The 15,922-nt window shown below is 43.7% G+C and overlaps 1 protein-coding gene across 20 annotated transcripts in view; it reads right to left on the bottom strand.

Annotated features, from left to right (window-relative positions):
• Positions 1-12,911, bottom strand: part of WNK1 (WNK lysine deficient protein kinase 1) — a 135,790-nt gene extending 122,879 nt beyond the window's left edge. For all 20 annotated transcript variants that reach the window (XM_082637093.1, XM_082637108.1, XM_082637104.1 and 17 more), the window contains exon 1: positions 12,032-12,911. In XM_082637093.1, the coding sequence (XP_082493219.1) occupies positions 12,032-12,787 (756 nt within the window). In that variant the 5' untranslated portion in view covers positions 12,788-12,911. The remainder of the gene's footprint in view (positions 1-12,031) is intronic.
• Positions 12,912-15,922: the final 3,011 nt, after the last annotated feature.

Genomic DNA, 15,922 nt, shown 5'->3' with positions numbered 1-15,922 from the left:
GACTTGATAAAAGCTATCCCTATGAGTAATATTAAATAGTCCTGAAATAAGATAAAGTGTGTAGAAAGTATGCAAAAAAAGGCCAGAAAGTGTTCTGGTAAGCAACTAAGACTCCAAGGCGTTCCCTTCTAAGTTTACTGTTATTAGAAATTCTCCGATCGACTTAAATGGCCCTGAATGAGGTCCACTGGCAGCCAAGTTTCCCCCATGTTATACATACACAATGACGCAACTTACCTTGAAATAAAAGAGAATGAAAATCTAACCCTATGCCTGGGGATGAAAGAGGGAGGGGCGACTTGCACAGTGTGTAGGTGAAGCTGAAAACCCTTAGAGGCCCAGCTACTCTAACCACAACAGTAATATTCTGTAAATCTGTCATATTTTGAGGTGACATCTTGTGTGCCCCAAGTATGGTTACCCCTGCTGTAATGGTATAGGACTGTCTGATTTAAAGAACCATTTTAGCCTAAAGAATATCCAGGAATCCAGGCCTATGGGATGATATGCTTATTATTCTGTGCTGGTACGTAGGTATATAAGCAAATACCACTAATGCACTTTAAGAGTATTACCAAACTTAATACAAAGTCTTGCTACTTGGAGAAGAAAACTTCACTTACCTGGAAATCTTACTGGAGATGAGAAAACATCTTATTTCCATAACAATGCTGAATAAATTAAATGTTCCAGAGGATTTCAAAACATAATTATGTAATTTATACAAGATTTCTATTTGGAGTTCATAGAAACAAAAGAGGCAAATACTTCTCAATAGTATATATAAAATGTCAAAGTAAACAGTGAAGAGAAGGAAAAAGAAGAGGTAAGATTAAAAAAAAAATCAGGGGAAAAAAGTCAATTCATACTGTCAGTATCAAGCACTAAAGCTACAAACTATAACCTCAATCTCCAAAGTAAATAAAACTAAGTCCTATGGAAATTATATAATAGCAATTAACATGTTATCTATTCATTGTAGATCCAATATCCTTAAGTCTGCTTTCCTGGTGAGTAAAAGGTAGCATTGATACAATTTTAGGAATTTGTAAGTCCAATTAATTATTACTAACAATGTAAAACTTGAAAATGAACAATCTGTATACACAGAAGTCATCTAAAGACCACTGACCAGGGCTTCCCTGGTGGCGCGGTGGTTGAGAATCTGCCTGCTAATGCAGGGGACATGGGTTCGAGCCCTGGGCTGGGAGGATCCCACATGCCACGGAGCAACTAGGCCCGTGAGCCACAACTACTGAGCCTGCGCGTCTGGAGCCTGTGCTCCTCAACAAGAGAGGCTGCGATAGTGAGAGGCCCCCGCTTGCCACAACTAGAGAAAGTCCTCGCACAGAAACTAAGATCCAACATAGCAAAAATAAATAAATTAATTAATTAATAAACTCCTACCCCCAACACCTTCTGTAAAAAAAAAAAAAGACCACTGACCAAAATCCTACTAACACTGTAACCTTCCAATTTGTCTCTATTAGGTAGAAATTTGATACACATAGAACACTAGAAATAATATTCCTTCTCCTTAAAGATTTAAGTCTGAACAGAACGTTCTAGGGACCTCCCTGGTGGTCCGGTGGTTAAGACTTCACGCTTCCACTGCAGGGGGCACGGGTTCCATCCCTGGTCGGGGAACTAGGATCCCGCACGTTGAGTGGCCAAATAAATAAATAAATAAAACTAATAAAAATAAATAAACAGAACATTCTATATCCAATGTAAATAACCAATGTAATAACCAATGTAAATAACATCTAAAAAACCTTGGACACACCAAGAAGTTAATAAAACAAACACGCCATCTCCCTCCTTATAGCATCTATATATGTACAGTGGCTAAAAGGCCACTTAAGTGGAGAGTTATTTCATGAACTCAAAGTATAAAAGGTACATGTTTCTCAACAACAAATTATAATTGCTAACAGAGCAAAAGGACTTAGAATTCCACTAGAACTCAAACTTCTTCCTTGTTTAACTGAAGTATTCTGCAGTGGAAAAAACAAGGACTCAGGCCATGTGATCTTAAACAAGTTATTAAACCTGAGTTAGCTTCCTCAAATATAAAAGTAAGAACATATCTGCCTTGTATTGTTGTTGTGAGAATAACAAAAAATATGATATGGGCATAGCACTGTGCCTGTCACAAGAAAAAAAAAGTCCTATCAGGTAGGTAAGTATTAGTAATTATTAATACTTTTCAGATTAATTAGCAAGGAACACTCTTCAAAAAGACAAGGGCTAGGGCTTCCCTGGTGGCACAGTGGTTAAGAATCTGCCTGCCATTGCAGGGGACATGGGTTCAAGCCCTGGTCCAGGAAGATCCCACATGCCATGGAGCAACTAAGCCTGTGCGCCACAACTACCGAGCCTGCGCTCTAGAGCCCGTGAGCCACAACTGCTGAAGCCCGCATACCTAGAGACCGTGCTCCCCAACAAGAGGAGCCACTGCAATGAGAAGCCCACGCACCGCAACAAAGAGTAGTCCCCACTCGCCTCAACTAAAGAAAGCCTGCGCACAGCAATGAAGACCCCACGCAGCCAAAAATAATAAATAAATAAAATAAACAAAATTTTTTTAAAAAGACAAGGGCTGAAGAAAGTATATGCAGTTATTTAGGCTTTTTGTTGTAAAAAAGTCCACTTTGACCACACCCTAGAAACAGTATAATAATTAAGAACCTTTCTCATAATGGAGTTTCATTTGAGATCTGTTTCCTCAAGTGACACACAAAGACGGTCATTTTAGATGCTCCACTAATAAAGTATGTATCACTGGACTAATACGCAAAGGTAGCATTAATGCCAGGAGAGAAACAAACTGTTTTTTAAGAATCAGCACATCACTCCCAACAACTGAGTATTCTGGAAACTAGTTGATAAATGGCATATGAAGTATGAAAATTCTTTAGGTTGAATTTAACCATTCATAAAGAATAACCAAAACTAAAACAGTAACTGGCTTAGAATAGACTCTTACGATAGATACTGAGGCAGAGAAAGCAGACGAAATATTATATTTCAATGCTTCAACTTTTTAGGCCTTTCCTTGATCATCCATCTATCCACATCATCCTTGATCACGCCTTCTACTTACCCAATCTTTCTTGCCCTGTATTTGTTCAAACTTGTCTAAAGAAATGGCCTACTATTTTTTTTTTTTTTTTTTTTGCGGTACGCGGGCCTCTCACTGTTGTGGCCTCTCCCGTTGCGGAGCACAGGCTCTGGACGCACAGGCTCAGCGGCCATGGCTCACAGGCCCAGCCGCTCCACGGCATGTGGGATCTTCCCGGACCGGGGCACGAACCCACGTCCCCTGCATCGGCAGGCGGACTCTCAACCACTGCGCCATCAGGGAAGCCCTGGCCTACTATTTTTGTCTCTACTTCTTAACCTCCCTCCGCCACTGTTTAAACCCACTGCAAAGTTTCCACTCTTCTGAAACTGTTAAGATCACCAAGTATCTGGAGCAAATGTGACATAATGTTAATTTTTATTAATTCTGCATGTATATGTGAGTTTGTGATAACATCCTTTGTATATCTTTTCCAAAAAAGGAAGTACTTATTATTATTAACAGAGAACACATTTTTTAAAAATATTTAACACTTGTTATAAAAGCACCACACTGTATGTTCTTTGTGGTGTGAATTATATCTCAATAAAGCTATTTCTTTTTTAAAGCACAACTTAACACACGATCTAGATACAGCACATTCCAACAGAACCTTCTGCCATGATGGAAATGTCTATATGTGCCATCCAGTATGGTAGCCACACATGGCTTCTGACCACTTGAAATGTGGCCAGTACTACTGAAGGATTAAGTTTAAATTTTTTATTTCATTTTAATTAATTTTAATTTAAATTGCCACCTAAGGCTTTATAGATAGAGAACTTTATTGGACAGTGACCAGCCCAGAAATCTAGGATATTAGCAGAGACTTATGCATCTACTTATGCGCTCCTCCCTTATGCAACCTCCCCTCTCATGTAGATAATCTTGAATGTTGTTGGTTAATGACTTAATAGCCAAATGCAATAAACAACTTCAACTGGCTAAACTAATCTCTACACTTTTTTTCTATGCCTTCTAACATCCATTATCCACAACTACTACTATGCCAATTGGACTTCTCTGCTATATTCCTTCCTGGAATTTTATTCCCTTGATATTACCATTCTCCTAATGTTCTACTTAGCCTAACCCCTGGGCTCCTTTTTCCTTTGCCCACCCATCAATTTTTCCTGTTTTGCCCTAGGCCCATTATCCTCCCCTGTCTCTTCCTCACTTCTCTCTTCATATATATCCTCTCCTTAGATGATTCCATTTACCTCCATTATTTCAGCTATGACTAATATAAACAGCCTCTATTTCTACCTCAGACCCACTATTTGAGCTTCATGAATGTATCCAACAGCCTGGCTGAACTTCCTGGAGGTTTCACAAGTATCTCAAAGTCAACATGTCAAACTGAATACATCTTCATACCCCTTCCCCTCTCAAAAAAACAAAACTCCTATTCTTTCTTATTTCCTCCCTCAGTTGACCGAACCATCATCTATCCCCACCCACTCTCTTACCCATGCTTCATTTTTCCTCCAAACTCCACTTAATCCCTAAACTCTGCATATTTTATCTACTAAATATTTAAAGATTCCACTCCTCTATTACTGTCCTAGTTCAGGCCCTAGAACTCTCATACCCACACATAAAACTAAACTCTACACATCCCTCGTACTCCTTAAACCCATTCTCCACAATTACTACTATGCAAATCTGCCAATTAACTTCTCTACTTAAAATGCTCTCCACCACCTACAGCTGAGCATTTGTGTGGGAAGGGTGTGAGGACAGTTGGAAGAACATGTAAATATGATAATGTCTAGGAACTCTTCAGCATGTTAAAGAGATGATATGTTGTACTTCCCAAACTTACCTTACTCCACAATGACCTCCCCGTCCAAGTCACAAGGATATCCACAAAGAGATGAATACAGCCACCCCTCAGTGTCCAGCAGGGACTGGTTCCAGGGATGCTCCCCGACCCCCACCCCACGGATACCGAAACCCACGGACGCTCAAGTCCCTTCTAGAGACCGGTGCTGCATTTGTATATGACTTCTACACACGCTCCTGTGTACTTTACGTCACCTCTAGAGTACTGATAACGCCTACCGCAATGTGAATGCTGACACAAAGAGTTGTGGACACGATGGAAGTGCTATGCACACAGTCGCCACAAGGGCGGCAACTTCAACTTTGGCTTTTGGGAACTTTCTGGCATTTCTTTTTCCTGGATCTTTTCTATCTACAGTTGGTTGAATCTGCGGATGCGGAACCTGCAGATATGGAGGGCGACTGCATATCATGTGATTTAGCTCAAAACTATTAGCCATGAAGATGATCCTATCATTATCCCAAACAACCTGTTTACTTCTATCGACTAACAGAGGAAATGTGTACATCAATAATTATTCCATTCACTAATTCGCTTCACCTCTCACTGTTTGGTTTATATATTAGTGTTTGATTAACACAAGACCATTCACCATGTACATAATGACCAAAACACAGATCACCTGTCATTGAGAAGCTGAACCCTGCCTGCACAAAAGGCATCTACAGAAACAGTGGTTTTACTTAACTAACCCGAATAGGACGATTATAACAAGTAGATTTCCAAACACTTTTTAAAATTATTCTTAAACTCTTAAATTTCTCAAGATTTCTTAAATTCCAGGGAAAACTGTATTTGCTTGTGCTGACAGACAGCTTATCTGATGATTCTTTTCTAAAAATCATTAAGCACATTAATGTAGCACAGCATATTTAATATGTCAATCTTGTAACGCCAAGACTCAAGTCACAACATCAAAAACTAAATTCTTTATGAACGCCCACCTGAAAAGTCTAAATTAATACAAATTAAGGTGGATATTATACAATCAATTAAGTCAACCACAAAACCAAGCAAATACTAAAGTTTCTCCTCTTCTGCGGAACATATCAATAACCAATCTTTTTAAAGCCACACACAAAATTAAGCCTGCCACCTGTCAAAGGCATAATCCTCTTCCAAATAAAAACACTCTTAAGAGGGCTTCCCGGGTGGCGCAGTGGTTGAGAGTCCGCCTGCCGATGCAGGGGACACGGGTTTGTGCCCCGATCCGGGAAGATCCCACATGCGGCAGAGCAGCTGGGCCCGTGAGCCATGGCCGCTGAGCCTGTATCCGGAGCCTGTGCTCCGCAACGGGAGAGGCCACAACAGTGAGAGGCCCAAGTATCGCAAAAAAAAACACTCTTAAGAAAAGCTTCTGGCAATTTCTCTTCAGTCTGAAAAACTACTCCCCTTCTTCTTAAGATTTAATAAAATCCCTAAACTGACAGAACAAAAAGCTCCTAAAACCCAACTTTAACTAAGAAGTTTAAAATAATTAATTTGTAACAAGTGATAACTTAGAGCCTTCAAAATGGATTTTTTTAAAAGCATCATCGTTTACATTTTTCAAAGTACCTTCACATAGTACTTCAGTTGCTTCTCAACAATCCTGTGAAGTTAGTAAGACATGTTACTAATAAATCAGTGCTACAGATTAAGTTCCTTACTCAGGGTCAGGTAATTGGGTAACAAAGTTTTCTGCCTTTGAGTTGGTTTCCGTTATACAGTGTTGTATTATACCAGAGTCAATCTCCAAATACAAGATTAGAGAATCTGCTGTGGCCCAATGAAAGGCAAGGAATATGGATGAAACAACCCTGAGATCTACAACTATTTCTAACCTAATAACAGAAAAAACTTAATATTTATCAAAGTATACTGAGCATCTATCAATACTTATATCTTCAAAAAACCCAAAGACTAGTGGAGTAGACAGAGAATGTACATGATTTTTAATTAATGTGAAGAAAACTATAAGAATGATCCCAAGAGGAAAGATCCTAGTAAATTCGGGAAACTAGTAATTCAGAAAGGCTGCCATTTGGGAAGGTGACAGGTCATAAAATTAGAAAGTTAGGCAGAGGACAGCTAAAGCTAAGGAATCTGAAAACACTGATGACACCGTTCAGCTCCAACATTTCTCCGATAAGTATGGTAGCCAAAGTAAGAGTTCTGCTACATTTTTCAAGCATAAATGTAAACAAATCAAAATTTTCATCAGTACCCTCAAAAAGATAGCCTAAAAAAGATGCTGCATCATCACAGTTAATGTTTATGTGCCAGGCTCTGTCCTAAATGTTTTTTATATATACTAATTCATTTAATCATCACAACAACTCTGTAAAATAAGTGCTCTTATTACATTCCATTTTACAGATAAGAAACTAGCACAGAAGTTTACCCAAGGTTACACAATCATTAGCTGAGCCAGGATCTGAATTGAAAGTCAGGCATTTTAAGTTCTTAATCACTGTGTTACACTGCAGAAAAATAGTGCCTTCTCCAAATTCAGGTAATGCTAAGTCTCACCTATTCCTGCACACTTGATTGACTTTTTTTAAACACGGGACCAAACAAAATGCAAGATGCTAACAATAAGTAAATATAAAGAACTGCTACAACAAAACCTGGTAACTAATTATAGTGAATTTTCCCCTAGTATATGAACATTTTCAGAAATTTTAATTTGAACATAACCACTCTTGCTGTTTTTACAGCTTTATCTAAAAAATTTAGAAGTTACCAGAAAACACAAATAACAGGTTTAAGATGATTTCTGAAAATGAGAGCCCCGTTTTAGTTGAACATTTCTACAGGGATTAACTAGGATGACTTTCAAATGACCAGGACCTTGCACTAGCATCCAAATGTCGAAGAGTGAACTGAGTCACCAGGCAACAAAAGATTCCCAATTTGTTTTACACAAAAACAACCTCTTGGGCATCCCTGGTGGCGCAGTGGTTAGGAATCTGCCTGCCAATGCAGGGGACTCGGGTTCAAGCCCTGGTCTGGGAAGATCCCACATGCCACAGAGCAGCTAAGCCCGTGTGCCACAACTACTGAGCCTGTGCTCTAGAGCCCATGAACCACAACTACTGAGCCTGTGAGCCACAACTACTGAAGCCACGTGCCTAGAGCCCGTGCTCTGCAACAAGAGAAGCCACCGCACCAAAACAAAGAGCAGCCCCCATCACTGCAACCAGAGAAAGCCCGTGTGTAGCAATGAAAACCCAACGCAGCCATCAATCAATCAATCAATCTATATTTAAAAAATGGTCATCAAAAACAAATCTTAAGAAAAAAAATCTCTTTCCAAGTTCTTACACTAGAAACAACTGTGATACTAAAGGTAAATAAGAGAAAAGGAAAACATTTAAGCCCTTAAGACTAAGTAAGAACTAACTATATTAAAAAAAAAAAAAACCTAAATGTAATTCTTTTTCCTGTACCACAAAGTTACTTCTTAAGGCAATAAATCTACATATATTTTAAATTAAATCTTACCTACCCAAAATTATCCTGTCCTTAGTTCTATTCTGTCCTGTTTAGAAGGGACAAAGGATTACTTCGAACAAGTCACCAATCATTCTTTAATTTGCACAGCAGCTACCCTTGAGTTACCTGAATTCTGCCCATACTCCAAAAATCACTGACTCGGAGAATTTAAAAACAAACAAGAAAAACTCCAAAGACTATTCCCTGAAATTTAGTTCCTGAAACTAAAAGTTACTGCGGGTTCCTAAAAAACCAGAAATGTGGCACAAATTTTAAAAATACAGGTAAGAAAAATCCTCAATATTCAAATGGGAAGATACAGTTCAATGAATTATTTTAAGAACTATAGCAAAGAAATGTTATGGTTTCTTAACCACAGAACCACATCCAATTTCTGCAGCACTGACAAACTTTTCATAAAACATTAGTATCATATACTCATGATGAGACATGAGCCTTGACTTGCGAAAAGCCAGAGAAAAGTAGACAGTAAGTATTTTGGAGCTTAATCAAAATTTATGATTTGACCTCTCCTTTCAGGTAGGTCTGGAAACAATCTCAACAATATATCAAGTGAACTCAGTATTTAGAAGTTGCATGGGGAGAAAAGTGCTTAGAGTAAAGCAACCATTCTTGAATCTCCATGTTTTCTTCAAGCAAACTATGCTATGTTTCTTTAAAACAAAAAGCAAAGAAGAACCCTTCCTAAAAAAGCAACATAAATTCTGCAAAGTGCAGCAATAACATTTTCTGACCAAGACAACAGAGAAGTAAAATTAAAGCACAGCCTACCTAATAAAACCAGGTAAAGAAATTTTCACCTTAAAATATCTCAGTTATCTCTTAAAATCCTGTGGTTTCAAAGTATTACCTATATATTATTTATTAAGAGTCAATATTTGTTTTACTAAGTAACTATGCATATTGTGACTCTAAAAATAAGCTTCATGAAAACAAATTTGACTTGTATACCACACTCACCCATTCTCCACCCCAAAAAGCCTATTTATTTCTCCATTTGAAGTGATAAAATCCACACCCAAATCAGAAGTCTGGAATTTGCCATGGTTACAGGATAGGATTTCTTCAAACATCTGACAGTAACTTCCACGCCAAAACAGAACAGCTTCATTGGAGATTACTAATTAACCATCTGCTGCATTACAAATGCTTTAACATTTCTCAAATTATGAGATCCCAACCAGTTTAATTTCCATTCTTTATCAACCCAAGCAAGTCATTTACCTGCTCTGTGACTTCAGGTTCTTTATTTATCAAATAAGCACCTGGGCAGAATAACCTAAGATTTCCTCCAGTTTTAATATACAAGATTTTTAACTCAACAGCTGAACACAATATTTCTCCAGTCCTCCTACAGAAAAATATGCGTATTAATAAATATACATTTAGTGAAAAAAGCTTTCCTTTTTTCCCAGTGATTTAGTAATCCCTTGGCTTGTCCTTCAGTTTAGATCCAAAGGCAAAAACCCAAACACTAACCTATTGAATAGGTTATCAGGCAAAAGTTCTGGCCAAAAAATCATAAACACTGTCCAACTACTGCTATAAAGGATCCTGGGGCTAAGATAATCACATTTTAAAAACCAAAATGAAAAATTGTAGAAGTAGGGTCAAATGACATATATGGAAGGTTCCAAACCAGGGTACCACTCAATTAACTAGGATTCATTTGGTTCTCCAGCCAAACCCTGAACTAACATAAAAATAATATGGCGATATTGTTATATGTAAGGATAGCAGATACTCTTTGGTTTAACCATGACCATGCCTAGGTAGAGAACAAAACAAAAAAGTCATCAGTTCTAGGAACAACTGAGAAGCTTAGACAAAATTCTTATTCTGACATTAGACAAATTGAGGTTTTTTTCCCCACTGTATCATTAGTTTCAGGATAATAAACTATCAGAAAATTCCAAGTGACAAAAAAAGAAAACACACACATTACATCCATAAAGTGCTCAACATTTACTTGGGTCTAGTCTTAAGAGAGTAAGGTAACTAATTAAGGAAAAAAAAACTGTTACAAAAAGCACCTATTCAAATATGAAACTATAGAAGAATAAAATCCAGGATCAGTAGCAATAAGCACCCGAGGTACAAAAAAGAAACAGGTGTCTGCCTGTAAACCAAAAGAAATCAGATCTAAGTTTTTGAGTATGACTGACCAACCAGAATAACGTTATAGTTTCACAATTTTTTTAAAAAAAAGGTCTGCCACCTTCCCAACTCTAAAACACGATAAAATTGAGTAGGTTTTATTTCACAGTGCCTTAGAAGTTCTATATCACTAACTATAAAACTTAAGAAATTACATTCCAAAAAAACCTGTCAGGTTTGAAGTTTACTTCCTTCCACATGTTAATTTCCCTTCACACTTGATATGGCCTTGGTCATTTGGAAGGTGACATTCAAAGGGTTAAGTGTTAACATATTAGTTCATGGATAATAGGTAAATTCCTAGACCACTCAGGTACTTTCATATCCTAATTCAGCTTGGTCCATTGTCTTGGCAAGAAGAATATGGATACTGGCATTTTTCATGTATAATGTAAGTGGCTTTTGCATTCAGTTCAACTCTGCTTCTTCCAATAACCTATGTATGTTCACTTGCCGGTGAGGACAACATTCAATCAAGCTGCTACAGGTCAAGCAACAAGTAGCCGAAACCCAGCTATCTGAACCTAGAATATCCTTGTCAACCAGGATGACACACCATGAAAATCATTTCATTTACACCATGAAAATCTCCCAGAGAGGTGAAAAAGGAAGCTTTGTGACTCCTTTGTACTCCTGGGAAAGTCTGGCTTAAAAACTTTTTACAACAAAGTTAAAACAACGATAATGACGTTACGACTCTCAAAGCACAAATACAATTTTACATAAGCTCCTGTACTCCCCACTACCCACAGTACAGCGAATGGGCTGAAGACATAGTGGTTTTAATTAACAACGTCAGATCACTGCTCTCATAAGGTTTATGCACCATTAGGTGAAACAGTATCAACCACTTACCTTCTAGTCCCAAATTATTTATCCGGAGAAGGAAGCCTTTCTTACAGTTTATTACAGCCTGTGTGATCACCAACTAAGATATATCCAAGGGAAAGTCAGTCAGGAACACGGCCGTTCTCAATTTAAAAGGACAGCCTGATCTCAGGAACGGAAACACGCATCTAACACACCAGCAGCTCATCACTGCAGACGCCCTGAGGAGCACAAGGCAAGAAGACTCTACCTTCCTAATTCAAAAACTTCCCCACTAATTCCGTTTCCTGCCAGACGAGTAAAACAATGACGAAGAGGCAATGCGTTTGTTATCAGGATGACTTTCATCACTCCTCCCTAGGAGCAAAGCTCTTTGGCTACCGATACTAACCCCTATCCTACCCAAACACCTAGGTGCATGCCCCAAATTCTAGTTTCTCTTCCAAAAGCTGGGCTCCCCCCATTTCGGAGCAAACAATCAGAGAAAGACATGCAAAGGGCGAACTCGGCAAACTGGCCGAACCGAGCCAAATCGGGGATCCAAACCACCGAGAAATAAAGAAGTAGGTGGGGCATACCTGCAGTTCACACCAGGCGACCTCCACGGTGGTTTCGGTGTCCAGACCTTTGTAGACCGTCTTAAAGGAGCCCCTGCCGATCTCGATGTCAAACTTGAGAAAGCGGCCATCATTGGACATTCCCACGGCCTTGGTCTCCAGCTCTTCGATGTCATCCTGCTGCTGGCTCCGTTCCTCCTGGGGTTCCTTGGCGCTGCCGCCGCCGCTGCCACTTCTCGACGACGGGGGCTCCTCTTTGCTCCCCGCGTGGCCGGGCTGGGCAACCTGACGGTCTCTGCCGGCGCTGCCCGGGGCCGAGGCGGCGGCTGGGCCCGCGGCGACCGGCTCCCCGGGGGCAGCGGCGGCGGCGGGCGGCTGCTGGGCCACATGTGCGGCAGCGGGGGTCAGGGTCTCCTCGCGCTGGGGCTCCGGGGGGCTCCGCTGCGGGACCACCGCGGCCGCGCTCGTCTGGGGCAGCGGGAGGGGGAGGCCGGGCAGCTCCAGCGCCGTGGCGTTGGAATCGCAGATGACGCTGCGGCGGAAAAAGCGGTGCTCCGTGGTGGTGGTCGCGGCCACCCCCCGGCTGTCCTTGTCCATGGTGTGGCGGCGACGCCGGTACTCCTCCGTCCTGCCGGCTTCGGCGTCGGCCGCCGCGGCGCCCAGTTTCTCTCCCACCGAGGAGTCCGAACTGGAGCCATTCTTGGGGGGAGGCGCCGGCGGCGAGAGGAACAGGGAGCCCGGCGTGCTGCTCTGCTGGTCGGCGGCGCCGCCAGACATGGTGGGAGCGGGAGCGGGAGCGAGGCGGGCGGCTCGAATTCGCGGAAGAAGGGGGCCGGCCCGGGGCGGCGATGCTGCGGGCCGACGGCCCCTCACTCGGCACTGACTCGGCGGCCCGAGCGGGAGGCGGGGCCGCGGGCCCGGTTGCGGCGGCCGCTGCGGCTCTCGAGGCGCGCTGGTCGGGGGCGGCGGCGGGGCGGAGGCACGGGGGCTGGCGCCTCACGGCCCGCAGCCATCGTGCGGCAAGCGGCTGCCGGGCGGGCTAGAGCGGCGGGGGCGCGCGGTCATGGGGGCGGCGCGGCGGCCCGCACCAGTCCAGACGGAGGCGGCCCGGCTGCCCGACGCCGCCGCGGCCCGGGGCGGGCTGGGCCCTGGGGCGGCGGCGCGCGCGGACCCCCGAGCGGCGGCGGTTCGGCGCGGAGGCAGGGGAGGCCGCGCCGGGGCTCGCGGCCAGGCGAGCGGCCGCTCCTCCTCCCCGCCCTGCTGGACGGCCTCACAGGCCGCCCATCGCCCGACGCGAGGGGCCGACGCGCGACGCGGAGGAGCGGCCCCCGGCCCCAGGCCTCGCCGCCCGCCCCGCGCCGGGCGGACCCCGTCCTCTCAGGGCCGGGGCCGGGGGCTGACGGAGGGAGGGCTGGCGTGGGAGGGCCGGAGCTTGCTGTTCCTCCGGGCTGAGGAGGGCCGGGAGAAGAAGGGCAGTCACCCGGTTGGGCACCTTCTGTCACGAAGACGGGTGCAGAGACGCCACGAGAAACGCGGCGTCCACGGGCGAAACTCGGCGCTAAATGGCGCCGAGAGTCTGAAGCCTCCACACAGCCCGCTCGGGCCCCGCCCCCCGGTGCCCGTGGCGCCCCACCCCCACACCGCTCTCGGGGCTCTCGCGCAGGCGTGCCCGCCCCAAGGCCCACTGGGACTTGTAGTTGGCGCCTTGAGGAATGAATGGGACAGAGGAGGAAGGCGCCTACGGCTCCCGTGATGCCCTGCGATGGCTTAGGCTGATGCCTGACGGGAGCTGTAGTTCTCTCTGAAACCTCCCCTTCTGGAAGGCGGATGGGAGCGTCACCGTGAGTCGCTAAGCCCCATCCTTCAGTGGGCGCTAGCTAGGAAAATCATGACTTAGCCATTAATTGTGTTAGGAAGGAAGGGAGAAGAAAAGGAGAGGGAGGCAGGACAAGGGGAGAGGCTCCCACCATGCTGTGCCGAGGCGAGAGCGAGCTCTTGGGGTTGCCATGGATGGAAAAAGAGCTGCTGTTCCTGTTAAATGTGGAGCGGCGTTGGTGCCGCGACCGGGGCGTGGGCAGAGAGCCGGGGTAGCTCGACCCCTTTCCTGGGGCGACAGACTTTGTGCGTAACATTGATTGGATAGGTTAGGGAACCTCCCTTGCATGGCACTTAAGGCCGCATCCTAGGCTCCAGCCCAGGACAGATATTCTGGCTCTCAAGAGACGGGCCGCCCCACTGCAGTCAAGGGTCACAGCGAACTCCGCCCGGAAAAAGCGCGCAGCGCACGCGGGAGGGGGCGGATTCAAGAAGAGACGGGGTCTAACGTATCTTTGCGGCTTTTACCACAAACTTGAGAGCCGAGTTGACTCGGATGAAACTTAATGTCCGCCTGTGTTTGCTTGGTGCTTATTAGTAAAACAGCATCCAGCTTCCTCTAGAGGTGCCTGCATGTACCCGTGTGATTGACACCACGGCTTTGGACGTGCGGCTTTCTCGAAAGCATCCTTGGGCTCCCGGGACCTTTGCTCCTCGCAGCCACTCAAGATGGTGCAGGTGATGAGCACCAGGGGGCGCCCGACAGAGGAGGAAGCCGAACCCAGATGGCGGTTGAACGCCTAGCCCAACGGTAGGAGCGGGAAGCGCTGAAACGTGCGCAACCGCGCCGAGCGCGCGCGCTCCGCTCAGTCTCCGGCCCCCGAGACCGCTGGGCACTCGCTCCGGAGCGCACGGCCCGCGCGGCCGCACAGGAAGGACAGCGGTTGGAAGCAGCCGGACGTTAAGATACCTTAGCGCTTAGTTTCCTAGCAAATGCCCAAACGGGCTGCATGAGCTCCACTTGGAGAAGTTTGTCTCTACAATTTATAGCAATTAATCTGATACGTAGAATAGTTACACTATTTCTCAATTTTTTGTTTATCAAAAGCTACCCTTTGAGGTATACAAAAAAAATTTGCTGTAAAACCGATGGTTGTTAGGTTTTATGAAGGTGGAAGATTATGAACATCTTAAAATGCGAGTTTAGTAGGGGCCACTTGAGTCTTCAAATATTAGAGTTCCATTGTTTTAAAGAATATGCCCTTCACTCATTTCCTATGGTAACGGCAAATATCATTATGGTCTATGTATTAAGTGGTTTGTCTCAACCGTAAACTCGGTGCAAAGCAAGGGGAGAAATGACTTTAAAGTACATTTGTATGGTACTTCTTGAGGCAGCTTCTTAGAACTTGCACAATTGTTGATTTACTAGGAAAAGCAGGCTACTTTAAAACATGAGACAACTAATTATAAATTGATGAGTTAAAGGGAGATCAGTAAATCACAATGTTCGTGTTTTGGCACCATAAGAAAAATGAGGATATTTCTGTGTGAATGGTCATTAAAAGCCTTTATTACTACCTGGCCCTGCTTACTGGGCCATGAACCTTTGGCCACACTGCATTGGACACAAGTCCCATGACAACCACCATGCCCTATTGACATGTTATTTCAGCAGGGAACAACTAAATTCATTGTAAATAATTTAATTAACTGTTGACTTAAAACTAGGCTTGCCCATGTGACAGCTTTTCCTACTTGTGTTATGTTAGCTTCACAGGTACAATGTTAGATTTAAAGCTTAAACTGTTTATGTGAATATTTTACTACGGACACTTATTTGTTCCGCTCCCTTTTCAACACTTACCCACTTTCAGTTAGCATGGTATTTTCTATTACTCATTACTATTATATCCCTAATAGTTCTTTTCCTTTCTCTGTCACTTCAATTATCAAGTAAAGAATTGACCTCTCTATAATCCATATAAAACATCAAGAGGTAGGAGAAAGAACCCAGGACACCATGGATGCACTAAGCTCAGATTTGACTTCCTGGTGGGTAGGTCCATACTAAGAATACAAGTATTTTATTTTCTC

Source organism: Mesoplodon mirus, assembly GCF_964341445.2.
Source record: "Mesoplodon mirus genome assembly, chromosome: 11".
Lineage (NCBI taxonomy): Eukaryota > Metazoa > Chordata > Mammalia > Artiodactyla > Ziphiidae > Mesoplodon > Mesoplodon mirus.
This window is presented reverse-complemented; position numbering and strand designations above follow the sequence as displayed.